This window comes from Tachysurus fulvidraco, chromosome 12 (assembly GCF_022655615.1).
Source record: "Tachysurus fulvidraco isolate hzauxx_2018 chromosome 12, HZAU_PFXX_2.0, whole genome shotgun sequence".
Classification (NCBI taxonomy): Eukaryota; Metazoa; Chordata; class Actinopteri; order Siluriformes; family Bagridae; genus Tachysurus; species Tachysurus fulvidraco.
This window is the reverse complement of record NC_062529.1, coordinates 13,835,143-13,853,178: the sequence shown is the minus strand read 5'-3', so window position 1 is coordinate 13,853,178 and position 18,036 is coordinate 13,835,143. Positions and strand designations below refer to the sequence as shown.

Sequence of the window (18,036 nt, the reverse complement as noted above, 5' to 3'; positions counted from 1 at the left end):
TGTACACAAGGGACAACATGGTTCCACTGATTGCTGCTTTGTTGTTATGGAGCCAAAATATAGGCAAATTAAAAAGCAGCATCTTTTGCACCTTTGAGCAGTAGATTCACTTTAGAGCCAGAGTTTGTGCCATAGTGAAGCAGGCTCATATTCATTAGAGACACGCCTTTTCATGCCAGGAATGTGCGTGCTCACACTGTTTACTGTGTGTACTCTCGATCCTTAAATAATTTAAAGCCAAATCGGTATGAACATGGCTATCATTTGAGCACAGTAATTATTATTTTATTAGATTTCAAAAACAGAAGCTATTTTTACATTTACAATGCAAGACCGTTCTTAAACTGTTCGGTCAGCTAAACCACCTACCTGCCAATCACTTAATCAACCATTCCCTTATAAAGATAATTCAGTAATGTCTAGAAATAAAATACTGGGGATGTTCATATGAAGGACTGAACGCGACTGCCAAAAATGGACTGGACCTATAACCTGTTAAACATGCGTGCTTAGCTTGACTTGTGATCCGTTCACTTATAAATTCTTGTCAGCAGTTAAAAACTTACTGCAGCCAGCCAACATCACAGACATTTTGGCTTCTCTTTACAACTTTCTCATGTTATGAAGCATGTGTAGAGCTTATGCTTCCTGGCAAACTATGGAGGACAAAAGTGCAATTCTTACTTCAGTCTAAAGATGGCAGTGTGTTTGTGTGCTTGCATCTGTCATGCTGTTCTTTTGTCGTATTCCTAAGGTCAGTGGAGTCACTGTGGGGCAGATTGTCCACTCATGGATCAGATTCCACTGTGTGAGGCCAGTCTGGTTTGTAGCTACTTGAGTCAACTTTTAGAAATCAGCTGTTGAAACAGACTGTGCCTCTGTGACTGCAGTGTTGGAGGCAGTCGGTATGAAGCAATTGAGAGGCCAAGGGAACAGATGTGAATAAATACTTGTCTTATATATGGTGTGTGTGTGTGTAAGAGAGAGAGAGAGAGAGAGAGAGAGAGAGAGAGAGAGAGAGAGATTGATGGTAAAGTCCTGAATGTAGCTTCTTGTACTTAGGCAGGCCCACTATACAGGTAGTGAGTTACGAGGCTTGTGCTTTAATAAAATACATCTCAGCTGTAGGCTCAAATCCAAAATGTCTCCTTTCGTTCATTTATTTTATCCTACATATTCTTTTTTAAAACTTACTTAACTACAGTACATTCTGAATTCCCCTCTCCCCATCATCCCCTGTTCGTATCCTCCACCAGGACGACTTCCTCTGTTTCTTTAATGCTGGTTTATTCAGCAAAACCTCTCAGGGGTCTCATATTTAGCACTCCATTATGTACTTTAATTTTTCTGCATATTTATTTTTCTGGCATTATTGATGTTCATTTTGTAGTGGTGGCACAGTTGCCATGACCAAAGCAGAAGGCTTTCTGAATGTCAAAGCTGCCTGTGTGTTGCTCTGGCGCTGAGGTTTTTTTCCCTCCCTTTTCGTGTCATTGTAATTTGACGCACCAGTGAAAAGAGCAGGAAGACGAGGCTTCCACCTGCATTTCAATGCCTCCATTTATTTTTGAATTAACCCGGACGCTGTGCTGTTCTCCCTTTCCTCCAGTGTCATGTGAGAGTGAGGGAGCACTTGTTTGTTTTAAAGTGAGTGTGAACGGGACACACAGTGCTATTGTTAGACTTTTTATTAGGTTTCCACTTAATTATCCTAATGCTCTGGACAGGCAGCGAAGATAACCATGACCAGTGCTATATATAGCATCCCAAGGGGCTTCACTATTATGTTGCTTCATTTGCATTATGTTTTCTGAATATTATACATTTGGGCATGTTAATCTGTTTTTGTTTACCGTTTTGTAAATAGCCTGATTCCTTTGCTGAATTATATGGCCCTGTTGCGTACAGTAAATACACGGGTTTGATCTTGTTTAGTCACGCACCAAGTCCATGCAAAATCTTGTCTGACAATCAAGCCCTCTGTGCCAGCAATCAGCTCCTCTGCTTTTTCTACAGATGGGTCGATTGTGTTCTGTGAGAAAGACTACAGTGTGCTACCATGCGCTCGAATCAATGCAGACATGATTCGGCCAGTGTGTGCCCGTCACCCAGCTGCACTCTCAGATAGCTATCTCTCTATTTACCACTCGGAGAGCGGGAACGCATAGAATGCTCTCTCTGTTCAGCCGGCCTAGTTTAGTCAAAGACATGACATCGGGGAGAAAAAGTAAATTAAATGTGCTTATATAATGAGGGTCTGGAGCTGGTAGTCTGGGCATGATTATAGGATGGAGAAATCAGCTTTGTGTGGACAGGGATAATAAATGAATATTAGCTTACAGCAATGTCAGACAGCAGATTTCTTAAAATTATTGTTGTGTACCATTTCACATTTATTCCACTGGTAGTTACCTTATATAGGAAATTTGACAGGAATTTTACTGCTTGATTTCTCAGATGATTTGTATACACCCACTTGTATTGAAATGTAAAAATAAAATTTTATGGTCTGTAAATGGGAAATTGGGGCCCAAATAGGAATCAGAGGACACAAGGCTGCTCTGTGTGAAAGATTGAAATATGGACCTTGTGTGTGGAACAGGAAGGGCGGTGTACTGGTACAAACACACATGTATATGCAGACAGATCCACAGTTACCTCTACTAGCCCATGCTGATTAAAAGTTTTCAGTCATTTGTGCTGTGCAAGTGCTTTATTAATGCAAGCATTGCTGATAAGTGTGATGTATACAGTACTGTGTCACAGCAGTGCTGCTTCTGCTGACACCGTCATTAATGCTGCAGTGCGTGGCCCCACTGTCACTTCTTCAGGCTCTTCACTGTTATAATGGCGTGACTAAAGCTACCTTTATTTAAGCTTGATTTACATATGGTGAATTCCATTTGCTTTTTTGTTCCTAGATAATGTTTCGGATTTCATTATTTAGGTAAAATTATGCACATGTACATGTCACTAGCTGTGGCTTCAGGGTAGAGTTTTTGCATGTGCTTGAAATGTTCACTTCCTCTAAAAATGAAGCGAAAGACATTTAACATTTTGGCATGTCTTAAACCAGCCTGCCCTTTAACACTGAGATGGCTCTGTAGAAGAGTCATTTCTGAATGTTTTTCCTCTGCACCAGCAGGGAGAAGACCCTCTCATGTTTCTTCATCAACAGCAGTCCTGCACAAACAAAGGGGGCCAAAGCCCAAGCTGACACAGTGTCTCCCAGCACTAGGTTCTTCTCGTGGAGGTCCTTTTAAACAAAGATGAGAGAGGATTATTTACATAGTCCAAACTGGATGCCTGTCTTCTTAGGGCTGCTGGCCAATATTTAAATCCATTTTTGGTTTGTATACATGAATCTAGCAGTGAAGCACTGTACATTTGACTCAATACAGATTTATAGTCAAGTAACAAACTGTTGATCAATATCACAAGCACTTTGTTACAGTGATTAAATGTCTAGTGTAATCTCTTAATTAAATCCATGCTTGAAAAGCTTGAAGTACAAACGTGGCATGTTCCCTTGTGGCGCATTTTGCAGAGAGCTGTTGACACTATTGGCGCATGTTTGTCAACGCTGCCTGGGCCCCTGGTGCTCTGCAGACAGGATGAGAAAAAGTCTGAAGTTAAGTCTAGGATTGTACTGTGTTCTCCTATTAAAACAGGAAATAAAGGAACAATAATCAACCCCACCAGACAATGTAACCAAAACCAAACCAAAGCTGGTCTTTCTGCCAAACATTCATCCATTCCCCAATCAGCACCAGTATTTGGAATTTATAGGTCAAAACCTCTGCAATAACACAGAATAAACAATCCGGTTTTTGTCAGACTAAGCCTCATATTGCTTTCAATTCATAGAATTATTTAAAAAAAAAAAAGCATCATGGACATTGTATTGCCCAAGTGTCATGAAATGTTTTCTTTGTTAATTGTTTTGACTCCAGATTGCTGCTTGCTCTCAAAGCCAGAGAAGCATGTCCACTGGATGCCATTCACTTAAAACAACAGAGAAAATGGCGAGAGAGGTTTTCTCATGCTAAACATAACAGTGGACAAACACTGGCTTATCTGGAATTACTGTTGTGTGTTGAGAAAATATTTTCTTTGGTCGGCTTTGGGAAATATCCATAGACATTAAAAATGTCAGGAACATCCAACCCCTTCGTTCTTAGATTTGGCCGCATGTCATGTTTTCTCCCCAGTGCAGTTGTACATTGTGAATGTACATTGTGAAAATGTAACTCTAGTGAGAGATATTTATATATATATTCTTTTAACAAATGATTAAAAATGATGAGATACGAATGTGCCTGGAGTTATAATTCCAGCATTATAATTATAATTTTAAGAGTTGTAATTAAAGCACTATGAAAGTGTTTGCCTTTATGCTGACCGATAAAGCCCATGGCATTAGATGAAACAGCTAAACACCATTGTTCAAAATCACCCAAAGGCATGAAGTGATTAAATTCAACCAAGTATTTAGCTGCAGATGGTTAGGATCCATTTCTCAACTTGGGTTCTCAGGCTTTGCCCACACCTGTTAACGGTAACATACTCTGAAAAAGAAGCGTGATCTTTTGGATTTTGTTTGTCATTCCACCTCTGTTGTAGACCAGCAGTGCCGTCTCCACTGATTATTATCTTAAATGCTTGTTTTGACAGGATGGTAAGTACCCTGTACACTGAGGTTTGAGTGTGTGTGTGTGTGTAGTATGAAGCTTGGTCAAGTTCATGTTTATTATCACAGATGCTGTCACAGATGGTTACAGAGTGATTGCACACCTCACTTTAGTTTTTCAGGTCAGTAGCAGGACACTCTCCAGAGCGGTTTAGCCACTTCAGATTCTTCCAAAGGCTATGGGAGGGCTATGAGCTAGTAAAACTCTGGAATGTTGCTTTTGAGATGTTTAAAGAAAATCATAACATACCGTACTTGCAGAATATGTTTTATGAGGTGCAATATACACCAAACTCATCACTTTTTTTTTTTTTTTTTATACCAAGCTGGTATTTGATATTCCGGGAATGGCTTTAAAATTCTAACATACTCATGCTTCACATCAAGGTGGTTATGAGCAGAATTATATGGCATCACTATATAGAGTTTTGTTGGCTGTGTGAATACTTGAACATGTTCCGTGAGAAAAGAATTAGAAAAGTTACACCAAAGAAAACTACAACTAAACTAAAGACTACATTTAAGGAAATATCTCATGGAAGGAAGGAGGGGCTGTCTCTGTCCTACACTAATGCTTGTCATTTAACAGCTAGTTATTTACATTTAGCAGAATATTTTGTCCAAAACGACCAGCAAAGTGACATATCAAGCAGAAGACAATAGTAGTGCTACCATACAAGAAGTGCACAGAGTAGAAGTGTGAAAAGAGCTTGTGTATGTGTATATTATTATTATTATTATTATTATTATTATTATTATTATTATTACTAGTAAAGTGTTCACAGAAGAGGTGAGTCTTTTAGCCATTTTTTTAAGATAATGACTGATTCTGCTGTCCGGCTTAAAGTTAGAAGTTCGATCTAAGGTTGAAACTACAAGTGCTGTTTTCAGTTGTGTTGATTTTAACAAGCCCAGTGCAGTCATTTGCTGTAAGATGAAGATCCGTGAGAAGCTGATGTCAGCCTGCCCAGCTGTAGTGCCCTGTCTCTTTCTGAACAGCTGCAGAGGGCTAAGAGCATGAAGACTCAAGCATCAGGCATTCAACATTACTCTTCCAGATCACATATATTTTGTTGTGTCTGTTAGGAATTCTGCACGTTTGATGTTTATATGCATGGCCCTCAGAGAGTTTAAGGCAAATAGCAACCACACTTGCTTGCTTTAGCAGATCTACAAAAAAGTGAGAATTACATTCCATCAAGTAAAAAGCATCTAATATTAATTGCCGAATCTTACATTATGCATTATTAATAAATGCAATCATTATTGCATTTTTTTTATAGTTTAAAAGAGAGCTCCCATTTTTAATTTTGCATTTGACTTCTCTGAGTCCATTGCAGGATGATGTGCACCATGTTTCTTCAATGATGACATCAAATAGTACTTAGTTATCAATCAGTGCCTATGAATGGATGGATGTTTCTACTACTGGGGTGTATTATATTCATCATCTCATAACTCTTTTTCTATCCTCTTTAAAGAGATGTCTCTGTTTTATTAGCTGTAGAGATAAGCCATATGAATGGCATATGGAAAGGAGGAAGGAGAGAGGGATATCCTCTGAAACTAATATGGTATTTGGAGTGTGAATGAGAGTTTGAATAGCCCTCACCCCACCATCCTGAGTCCTCTTCATCCAGAGAGATGCATGGATTTATCCGTCGAACAGCAGGCTTTGATGTGCAGAACCAGGCTGTCATGCTAAGCCACACGCCAGAAGGTCCTGGCTCTGCTGTCCCAGGTGGAGAAGTGCAGCTTTAATGGAAGCTCTCCTGTTACAGTCAGCCCTTGGTTGGAGAGGTTGTGCCCTGAGCTGTGTTTGAAGTTGAGCTACGCTGAGACTAGAGACCTTCTGCCTACATATGTTGACAGATGTGCATCAAGCTTCCTGACAGCGCTGTTTTGGCTCTCTGAAGTTTTCTCTAAAAGGGAAAGTCACGGAATATATGAACAAATTATTGCTATATAGCACTACAAAATAATTAAAATGATCATCAGATGTTTTTTGCATGGGACTGAAAACTCTTTTCAAATTACTCAGACAGTTGAGGAACAAGGTATGAATTAAGAGAAAGCAAGGATTCTTTCAAGCATTTCATTCTTTGGCATAATTCAAAATAAATCACTTTTAGATTTGAAATAATTAAATAAATAATTATGGCACCACAGTTCAACCTATCGGACCCTTTGACTGTAGGAATAGGAAGCTTGTCATTTAAGTTGTGAAAGCTGACTCTGGCTATTTAACATGATCACAATCAGTTATGAAAGAAAAAACATGCTGTGTGAAAGAAAAACATGCTCTGTGTGTGTGTGTGTGTGTGTGTGTGTGTGTGTGTGTGTGTGTGTGTGTGTGTGTGTGTGTGTGTGTAATGGCAGAAAGCTTTCTATAAAGCACTGAAACAGCTAATTCCATAAACCATACAGAAAGTTTTTCCATTTTTACTCAGATTATTATTAGCCTTCAGTTATGTAGAATGTGTGCCATATAAGAGTGTCTGAATGAACTGTTACAACAATTACAGCCTGCACTACTGTCACAAATATTCAGCACCTTCTGACCAGATTTAAGCAGCGCTATCGTATTAGTGGAAATAACTGACATCCGAAATCCTAACATAAATGTTATTAAATATGGAGAACTAAATGCACCCTTTCTTTCTGATTCTTTTATTCCCCATTCATCTCCAAAGTTCTACACTGTCATCATGCCTCTGTACATGTACTTGCTGTAAACATGGCACAACATTAATTATTGGACCTGTAAATGCCTATATTTAAAAATTATATTAAATACTATATCAGATAAGGCAAGGTATTCTCTAGTGGTAGCCTGCGGTATTTCAATAGTTTTTAATATATTCCAGAAATAATATTTTTTGTGGTAAATGTGTAATTAAAGGCTAAAGTATTATTGGACGAGCCACTGATTAGATTAGTGCCCTCAGCCTACACCTGTGAAACTGTGTGTGTTAAACCTGTGCCATATGCTGGTACAATAGATTTATTCTCCATTCTTGCACAGTGCAGAAGTGTGTTCAGAGTTTCAGGTTAGTGTATATGAGAGAGGTGCATTTGTGGATAAAGGGAGTGAGGCCTCTTTACACTTAAACCAATGCTGTTTTTCTTTTGTCCCAAACAGCTCTGTTTCTCTCATTTCCCTCTCACCTCATCTGGTTTCTATCAGACCTGCTCCCACTGCCAACTAATCTTCTCTATCACTCACTCACTCTCTCTCTCTCTCTCTCTCTCTCTCTCTCTCACACACACACACACCCACACACACACACACACACACACACACACACACACACACACTATTTCTCTCTCCCTATCTATCTATCTATCTATCTGTCTGTCTGTCTGTCTGTCTGTCTGTCTGTCTGTCTGTCTATCTATCTCACATGCACACACATTTGCTCTCTTATACACGAAGGCACACTCTTTCTCTGTTCGTCATAGACATTATTAACTCACTCTCTCTCTCTCTCTTTCTCTCTCTCTCACACACGCGCACACACACTCTCTCTCTCTCTTTCTCACACACACACACACACACACACTCTCTCTCTCTCTCTCTTTATCTATCTATCTATCTCACTAGCATATGCACACACATATTTGCTCTCTTACACACAAAGGCACACTCTTTCTCTATTTGTCATAGACATTATTATAAATCTCTCTCTCTCTCTCTCTCTCTCTCTCTCTCTCTCTCTCTCTCTCTCTTTTCACACGCACCCAGACCTCTCTTCCTCAAACAAAAAAAACACAGACTTTATTATTCTCTCTTTACACACACTGTTATTCTCTCACTCTTTCACCATCTTCCTCATGGTGTGGAACAGGCTTCGGCCCCCTGTCAAAGCTTTGGGACAAGTCTAATTCTCCACAGCTCACACCAGCATCTTGAATCCATCAGCGTTGTCACATATGCCCAGCTCTTCAGCAAGCCACAGCCCCCTACTAGGAACCTCTACTGTAATTGTCCCTCCTCACATCACTCTCTGGGCTTGTCTCGAGTTTTCTGGATTTGACATTATCTCCTAGTAGGTTTTTCAGTAAGCATTTGTGAGAATACAGAAGTTGTACATATGAAAACCTGAATGGTTATTACAGATATGTGAAATCTAGTGGAAAAAGTATTGGCTGCATCTTGTTTCTGGCTCTACCGTATTAGCTGGGCCATTTTAAAGACTTTTTCTGTTCCTTGTCTGTATATTTATTACATCCATTTCTACTAGTGTTTCTCATTGTTTGTATTCTTTATTTTTAAAACTTTAATAATGATGAACAAGTGTCAATGTCTTCTTTTGATAATAGTCTAAATAATAGTCTAACCTTCTGAAGATATTGGATCATTGCATCAGTAGTTTTCCTGGACTTCATTGAGATTTTATCATAGGTAATTAAATAGCTTTGAGCACTGAGGCTATAATGGGTTCTTGCCCTGAGTTGATATACTGTAGTGTAGCATCTGGCTCATAATCAAATTTAGTCTGAAGGATGAAATAACTGTATGCTGAATGAACCATTGGTTGATTGGGGCATTTTAATGCATCTGCTGCAGCACCCAACCTCATCATGCTTGTATAATATATTTTTATCCTTGTGAATATCACTTCTTGTGTTAAAAAAGTCCACTGAATGCTTTTCAGTGCTGTTTTTAAAGGATATATACTAACTGTGGACTAAATGTCCCATGCGTTTCTGTTCTAAGTATTATACTCGCATATGCTAATGGGTCCCCACTGCTTGTTCCCACCTTCTTTTCTGAACATTATTAAACAACAACTTGGTCCTACTGTATACCATTTCACACTGAATGCACAATACTATTTTTACATTGATAATTGCACAAAAATGTATCAGTCAGAAGCAAATACCTGGCATATTGCTCGATGCTAAATATTTCTCTTCTTCCCATTCCTCCCCATGGCTAATAATTAGAGCTCCATGAACAGATGCACCCCTATTCACAGATGGTTGAGATGCTGGGCAGGTTGCCCATGGATCCTCGTTTCCATCTCTCCTCTCAACTGATTATAGCTTATTCGTATTCCCAGTCATACCTAAGGTACACTCATTACAGGACAAAGTCACTGAATGCTACAGAAAGAATCATCAGAAATAGCTAAAAGATGCTATCTTAATAGCTAAGATACTATTTTAAGTTAATTCGTGTGTGTGTGTGTGTGTGTGTGTGTGTGTGTATATATATATATATATATATATATATATATATTATCTTGTCATTGCTTTTGCTTCACGTAACACTGTTAAGTACACCCCGTGTAATTCTTGAAGCTCATTAACATATTTGTGTTTTTCTGTCAGAATTGAATAACATCTCATTTATAAATGTATTATAAATAGGTTTTGGCTAAAATGATTATAAAAGTGAAATGAAATCTGTGATGTTTAAATGATAGTGGTGAAAAGAGATTAAACAAGCTTCTGTGTGGTCTGATCATAATTATGGTCAGTCCCCCAGCAGTTTGTCCAGTAAGCAGAATTACTTTGGGTCGTTTTCTTCTTCCTGTCTCCAAACACAGTCTTTCACAGTGCACAATAAAAACACATTGGGATTTTTGTCTGAGGTGGTGGTGTTTATAGAATGTAATTCAGTTTTGGGTTTAGCATTGTGCTAAAGCAGGCTATGACCTTTTGCTAAATGGCTTATTAATATGGATTATATATTGCTTTAAAGGATATTTCTCAAAAGTTGCTTTGTGCCTCATTTTAGGGCCCTCGCTTGATTTCAGAGTCATTTCACCTTTGGGTTTGACCTTATTGAAATTGCTCTGTGTGAAATCTTTCTTTTTTGCTCCATCTTTTCTGAAGCCAGGTCTCTGAAGGTCCCTCAGGTCCTCTTGGGATACACAACCCACTTCTCTAAAAATAACCATTAGTACAAAGCGGTGGGTTACAGCATTGCTCAGTGAGTGGCCTCATTTTGGCATGTTACTCTATAAGAACTGATTGATTTCACTTCTGCTAAATGCATTGGACTGCCTATTTAAAAAGGCATGCTGAGCATTAAGGGTGGAAGGTTTTATATTTGAATATCCTGTTACACTATGTTGCCAAAACTATAGCTCACAACTGCAGAGTTTGGTTTTCCCTTGAGAGACTAGGTCGATGTATGAGAGTTACAACAGATAAATGATGCCACTATGTAAGTCTCTGCTCAGGCTAGGCTTATTTTGTCTCAAAATATCTTTCAAAATATCAGTCAGCAAATCCATGCATAGGGACTTTCAATTTCTTTTCCAGACTCTGACTTGTAAGAAGTATTGGGACATGGCTTGTGCTCTCCAGAAATAGTATTACTGACCTTTGAAGAGACACTGACACTACCTGTCTCATAGAGGGCCCTTTTTAAACAAGCCACCCCTCCCTCATTATGAAGATGGATAAGATTTCTTCCTTCACTGTCTCTGACCCTAAGCAATGGCCTGGCTGACCCTCTCCCCCTCCACTCCTTGACCTCGTTTTACGAGGGCATGGCCTCGGCCACTGAGCCCTCCATGTGGTAGTTCTGGTCCTTCATGCATGGTTTGCACTCTCTCAAGCCTGTAGTGTACATCGTCCTTGACCATCTCCAGATAAAGGGAGCTTTGAGGGACACTTTCCCGTCCATGGCCCTCTCCGTATGGATGTCAGGTCATGTAAAGAGAAGTGAAGGGGTGGATGAAAGCACTCTTTGGCTAAATGCAAATCATGTTTACTCCTCATGCCGGAGTTTTCCACTCACACAGCTGCCTTTCCCTAATACCTTTATCAGTGAGTTCTACAGAACAGAAGGGACTTTCCACAAAAATTCTGGCTCTGAACTAAATGCAAGCCCCTCTCCCTCTAACCTAGAGCAGCCTCTTTCCTCTCCGGGGAGCTGGGTGGGGTTGAGTGGCCATATATCGAAAGGTCATGACCCCTGACTTTCAATTAACGCTCTTGTTATTGTGTCCCCTCTATAGTTTCAGAGGTAGAACCTGGTTAAAAAGAAGAAGGGGTGGTTATTTTGCAACACAATGGCTCAATAAGTGCTCCATACAGTTTTGCATCAGTGGTGTAAACAAGCAAGGAGAACAGGATTAGTTTAATGAGACATTGAGATCTTTGATTGACTTAATCTGTCTTTATTGGTTAGGTGAGTTTGATCGGTTCCCAGTACTCTAGGTATGACCTGACTCTTTCCTTCTCTCCCTGCTACACCATACTGTTCCACCACTGCTCCTACCTCTCTTATTAGATGTTGGTCTTGGACTACTAAGAAGGTGCAATACATTTGCATTTACCATTGCTCAGGTAGAGGCCTTCAGGAAAAACTCCAAGCTTTTCCAAATAGTTTTCTGACGGTTTCTCAACAAAACTCAATTCCAAATGAGGTGTTCAAGATGTATTTTGACAATATATTGTTGAGGCCCATATCACATGGTCACTTACAGTTAAAACTTTGATACATTCTGCATTTTCTTGCACTCTATCTTCTTACTATGCTGTAATCTCTGGGTAAATACTCTGAGCCAAAGCACTGTTAAATGAATTTGAACCAGATCGAATTCTTTTAGACAGCTAACGAATTGGTCACTTCCTGTGGAGTATCAAAATCCAATGTATTGCTACCTGTCTGGTCAAGCAGCAGCTCTTCTGTAACTCTATGCTTTGTCCCTAGAGACTGCACTACCTCTTTCACTGCCCACAATCTGCTTTCCATATTAGAGCTTTCTGTTCATCTGTATGCTGCTCCAATACAATACCTATAATACCTCCAGTATAAGTAGAAAGCATAAGCATGCCCACTGAATCCATTATGTTCAATGATTGTGTAGGGAGTTTAAATGACTTGACAAATTCTTGTATGCTCTATTCTCTGGAGTTGAGTTTACAGATATGTTTTGGTGTTGGCTTGTAGTAGGAAGAGTGTAAATGTGAGCAGGTCTCTCTGTTGCATGGCTACTTATGCCTTTAGGGAAGGTGATAGAGGTGTGTGTGTGTGCGCACGTGTGTGTGCGCACGTGTGTGTGTGTGTGTGTGTGTGTGTGTGTGTGTGTGTGTGTGTGTGTGTGTGTGTGTGTGTGTGTGTGTGTGTGTGTGTGTGTGTGTGTGTGTGTGTGTGTGTGTGTGTTTTGTGACTGTTTCTATGCTAAGCTGTGGCCTGTATTTTTCACCTTGTGCTTTGGAACTCTGGAACAGGAAATAAAGATTCCTCCTGAGATACATTTTTGGAGCAAACCTCAAAACTGATATTTTACAAAGAAACTTTGTGCCAATTTTTAACCACTTTGTGCTCTGCTTAATGTTTTAACTCAGTAGGTTAGTGTGTTTATTGCATGCATGTTTATCTTTTTCTCAGAATCGAATGACACAGCTGTCTGCTTTGCGGACATGGATAAAGGTATTCTGTAAATAGTTTGGTATGTCCTGATTGTTTTCACATGTTTTTCCAGCAAAAGTCATTCTTGTAGTGACTTCATTCTCATTTTTATTGTTTCAGCATAGCACAGTGCCTGTCGTCATTTAACTGTTCTCTCAGCTTTTGAGCGCTGGTTAAAACAACAACAAAAAGGGTCCACCAAACACTAAAGAGGAACGTTCCACAGGCTTTAACTCTAAACGAGCACTAAACGGTCTTATGCCACAATCCCACACACTTGCGCTCCCACCCTAGAAGCTGGAAAAGAAAGGAGGAGAGAAAGAAGAGCAGAGTGCGAGAGAGTAAGGGGGGTGAGAGTGAGAGTGGGGTAGACTCATCTGTCAGCGCTGAAAGCTTGGAACAGGGTGGAGAACATGCTTAAGTGTTTGCAGGTGTCTTTCCAGAGAATACTATAGAAAGCTTCACAGAAAGCTTGTGTGTCTTATCAGATATTAAACACACTTGCAGGATTGAATCAGACCTTTCTCGTACCACTTTGAAACATGTCCAGCTGTTGCTGTTGTCTTTCATTCCTTGTCTTCTTTTATTCTTGGTGTTGCACCTGGAATTTCTCACCTCAAGGTCATCCAGTAGTTGGACAATTTGACCTGCGTTATCTTTTCTTTTTATCCTAAGCGTGACATTTAAAAGTTATGCTGACAGACGAGAAATTCTCACCACCTGGCCTTTTGCATGAAACCTCAGTACCAGCTTCTCTGTCCATTTTGGCATATATAATTCTGTTTGTTCTGAATTCTGGATAGAGGTGTGTAAATTGCTCATGAATATCTTTTGAGATACGGGAAAAATTGTGAGCAGCTTTTCGTGTAAACTGGTGTATGATCAGGAAAGGGATAGAATGACATGACCTCTGAAATAACCAAATGCACACATGCCTTGTAAATACCGATAACATTTTTTGAAAGTTGATCTTTTGATATCTGCAGCACATCTTTTTCTATATTCATTATTGTCTGGCTCTGCTGCTTGATGCAAAGTGGGTGCAGCACCGATCTATTTTTGATTTAAAGGAATGGCATGTCATATCCTCGATCTAACTCCTGACAAGTTTCAAACATAGTGCTGGCATACATTAGGCTATATTTGCACAGCCACTTCAAAGACAACCTTGAGTTTCCTAATAGCAGTAAAAGCATGGGAATCAATTTAACACTGCACTTACCATCTATTTTCTGTGAAGAAGCATTTTCATATCTCTAGGAGAAAGTCTATCATAATAACTGCTTGTATACAGCATATGAGGACAAACAGGAAGCCTATGTCCCAGCTATATAACTTCTTAAGATGTACGGCGTCTCATCCACTTGTTCAGCACGATAGGGGGACAGCCATGGTTTCGGCTTGTTTGCGGCCCCAGGGTCCTGGACACTATGCAGCCTTTATAGTTAAGAGTCTGGGTACCATCTTCACACCTGAAGTTAATAGGAGTTAAAGGACCCAAAAATACAGGCATCAAAATACTCAAGTAAAGCTACAGTAAGGTTTTGGGATGCCATGACATGAAGAGGGCTGTTTCTTTTTCACCACAAAGCATGGACTGTGATGATTAATTGTGTTCTGTAAAGAGCTATAATGATTAGTTGCAGTTTTATCTAATAGTAGTTTCTCCACAAAAGGTTCACAAATGCACAACTGGGTGAACATCTGGCCTATTGTTCCAAATGGAAGTTTACAGAATAGCTGCTTCTAGAGTCAGTTTAAAAGAAAAATGGAAACAAATGTTTCTCAGTTTTAGACTTCAAAACACACTCATAAGCACATTCCTAATTAGAAAAGCAGAGAGCCCATCTTAGAATTATTAAAGTGTCTGGTCTCTTCCTCGGCTGAGGACGCCCTGTTCACAGCAGTGTCTGTCTGCTTGCTTTACTCTGAATGTCTTTGCTGTGCTGTTCAGGTCCTTCCGCACAGCTGTGAATATTTGCTAAGGCCCACATAGAAAGTGAAATCATTGCCTTTGCACTCAGACTTCAAACACTTGGCAGGCCACTGGGCGTCACGGCGGTCTCGAGAGGAGCCGCAAAAAGGCCATAGCTAGCTGAAGAGGTGAGCAGCTGCCTGGGAAGAGACTCCTCTTTGAAGCAGTGATACTGGGAAATCTTTTCAAACAATAAGCTTCCTCTCCCTCCTTCATTCCATTATATGATAGTCTCTAATGGAGCTATAAAGGTATCTTTAGAAACATATATTTATGCCTATTTTATTGAATGCTAGTTAATGCTCCCTGTCACCATTATCAAGCCTATTTGGATCTGAATAGCTGAAGGCTGTTTTCATCTGTTTCAATCTTCAAAGAGTTCTGATTTCACCAGTCCAACACCCACTCACTCTATCCTTCTTACTCATAAGCGCACACACACACACACACACACACACACACACACACACACACACACACACACACACACACACACACACACACACACACACTGTGTTTCCCACTCTCACCTTCACCCTGAGGTGCTGTAGTCACATTAGATATTGTTGTTTATTGCCCCAGTATATTCATTTATGAAATAGGCCTGAACTTTGTCCATCTGCTCCTTGCAAACAGCTCTGTGTGTAGCTCATGGCTGGTGGACTGTGTTTCCTGGAGGCCTTACTCTCCTCTGAACCTTCTGCCAATACCATTTCTCACACTCCCTCCTTGTTTATATCAAAGACATAGATCTGGAATTACGTTGGTTTCAGCTTTTAAACATTTCTGAAGTCTTTGCCATGCTGTCTGGGTATAGTTACCGTGTTTGCCATTTTAACGTCTTTATACAGTATGAAGTTTTTCCTCTTAATCCCTTGAGATCCCTCTTTTATCTATGTAGTATTTAATATCGGTTGACTAGATGACATCTCTGTCCAATTTCAGAACTCACCCTAATTTGAACCAAATGCATACAACCAGGTATTTTGTGGTTTGCTGGCTGCATAGTTTGTTTATTTATTTATTTTTACATGCAAGCAAAAAAGGTGTCAGAGATCTGCTATGCATAAGTATGATATATCCTGGATATCAGAGCTGAGGAACACAAACATGTCATGCTGAATACACTTCACAAAAATATTGATGCTTATCAGTGTTTTATTTGTATGTGCTCCCTGAACTTCATAATTTTTATTTCTATACATGCTTGCAAAATTGTCTTTAAATTCATTATGCTTTTTTATTTCCTAATCGTCCAATAAATTGATTATTTCTACTAGAATAATTCCAGCTTTAACCATTTCCTCTGGCTTCCCTGCCAGTGTTTTCTGGTTTGCCAAAATCTGTGCAGTCTGAAACTGAATTGCAATATGCTCTATGCTCATATCTAGTGAGTTAGAATTAACTTAAATTAAATGTAATGTATTCGACACCTTTTTAGATCCTCTCATTTTTGGCATCTTTTGTTGATTGTCTCATACCTCTAAAACATCAACACAGAGTCTTTTAAAAGCATGTTGATATGTTAAAGGGGACTTTTCTGGCCTGTAAAACACTCAACAGCTGTCACCATGTAGCAGTCTCTACCACATCAGAGCTGATTTCAGACACTGGATTCTGTCTGCAGTCACACAGCTCTCTCTCTTTTTATACTGGCTTCAAGTGTTCCTGTGCCATTCGTATACGCTTTACTGATCAGGCTAAGTGCCTGCGTGGCCTCCAGGTCATGCCTCCTCCACACAAATGATGTCTGTTTGTTTAGCCTCTTGAAAGAGTTGTTTTACAGCTTGTATAGCATTGGTGGAAAGATGAGCAGGTGCAATAAACAGCCATAAACGGTTGTGTGTGTAGTAAAACAAATATCTAAAATTTGGGCTAATACAAAATCGTGGTCAAACCTGAGGAACGACACAAACGTAATATGACGAATTGTGATAAACCAGTTTAATCTATCAACCCTATCATTTAAGCTTGGCTTTCTCAATATTACTTATTTATTCATCGGTCATTCATTCTTTCATCTTTAGTAACTGCTTTATGCTGCTCAAGGTCATAGTGGATCTGGAGCCTTTCAGGAACACTGCACGAAAGGCAAATGTCACTCAATCTCTGCCACCCAATAAGGCAATTTAGGGAATTAGTTGTCTTTGCTGGCATGTTTTTTGTGAGATACATGACATTCCAAATACAGTAAATTGAGTTCAGTTTAATGCAGATATTTCAGATAATACCATCATATCTTTAAAGCCTGGTCTCGTATTGTTCTCATATGGTTCTCACCCTGCTCTGATATTGCACACACTTTGAGATACATTATGAATTAACTTTTTCCATTTTATCTTACAGGAGCTGAAGGCGCTCAACAAACAGGAGGAGACCTAGAGCTAATGTCAGTTCAGCTGCTGTCTGGCCAAAGGGATAGTCAGTCTCCCACTATCAGCACTATAGAAGGCGATTCAGACTCATTCAGCGACATGTTCTAGCACCTGTGGAGATATTTCTGTCTGATCTCCTGCAGGTCTCAGTGGGCAGGAGCCCAGCTCTATCTGAGTGGAGTTGTGGGACCAGGGTGAATTATCACTGTGCCTTGTCAAAGGATGAAATTATCTTGTGGGGAGAGTGTTGTGCTAAATGTTTTATGGCACTACACTTGCCGTAACAAGATCTGCCTGAACATGTGATCCTGTGCTATTCAGGTGGTTTTAATTGTGTGAAAAGGAAAATGTGCTTATTGGTTACTCAGTTTTGCACTTTCAAACCAATAAATATTTTATACTAAACATCACTGGTTGTTTAGCATCTGTTTCATTGACATTGTGGTATTTTTCCACTCACGTTCACTCTTAATTTAACATCACTACATTTTCCAGAAATGTTTATTTCAGTTCAAAAGTTTGTGTTGGCTCTCAAACACGTGGCTACATGGCATGTACCCTATTGTGGTAATGGCTGTGCAGAACATTACATTACGTGACTGGGTTGCACCTCATTACT

At 39.6% G+C, this 18,036-nt stretch overlaps 1 protein-coding gene across 8 annotated transcripts in view; it reads left to right on the top strand.

The window, feature by feature from the left end:
• kiaa0586 (KIAA0586 ortholog) overlaps positions 1–17,827 on the top strand; it is an 82,980-nt gene extending 65,153 nt beyond the window's left edge. For 7 of the 8 annotated variants that reach the window (XM_047821111.1, XM_047821110.1, XM_047821109.1 and 4 more), the window contains one exon: positions 17,389–17,827. In XM_047821111.1, the coding sequence (XP_047677067.1) occupies positions 17,389–17,525 (137 nt within the window). In that variant the 3' untranslated portion in view covers positions 17,526–17,827. Of the gene's footprint in view, positions 1–3,145; positions 7,338–17,388 lie in introns of those variants that run through there. The other variant, XM_047821105.1, reaches the window with a different exon arrangement.
• Positions 17,828–18,036: the final 209 nt, after the last annotated feature.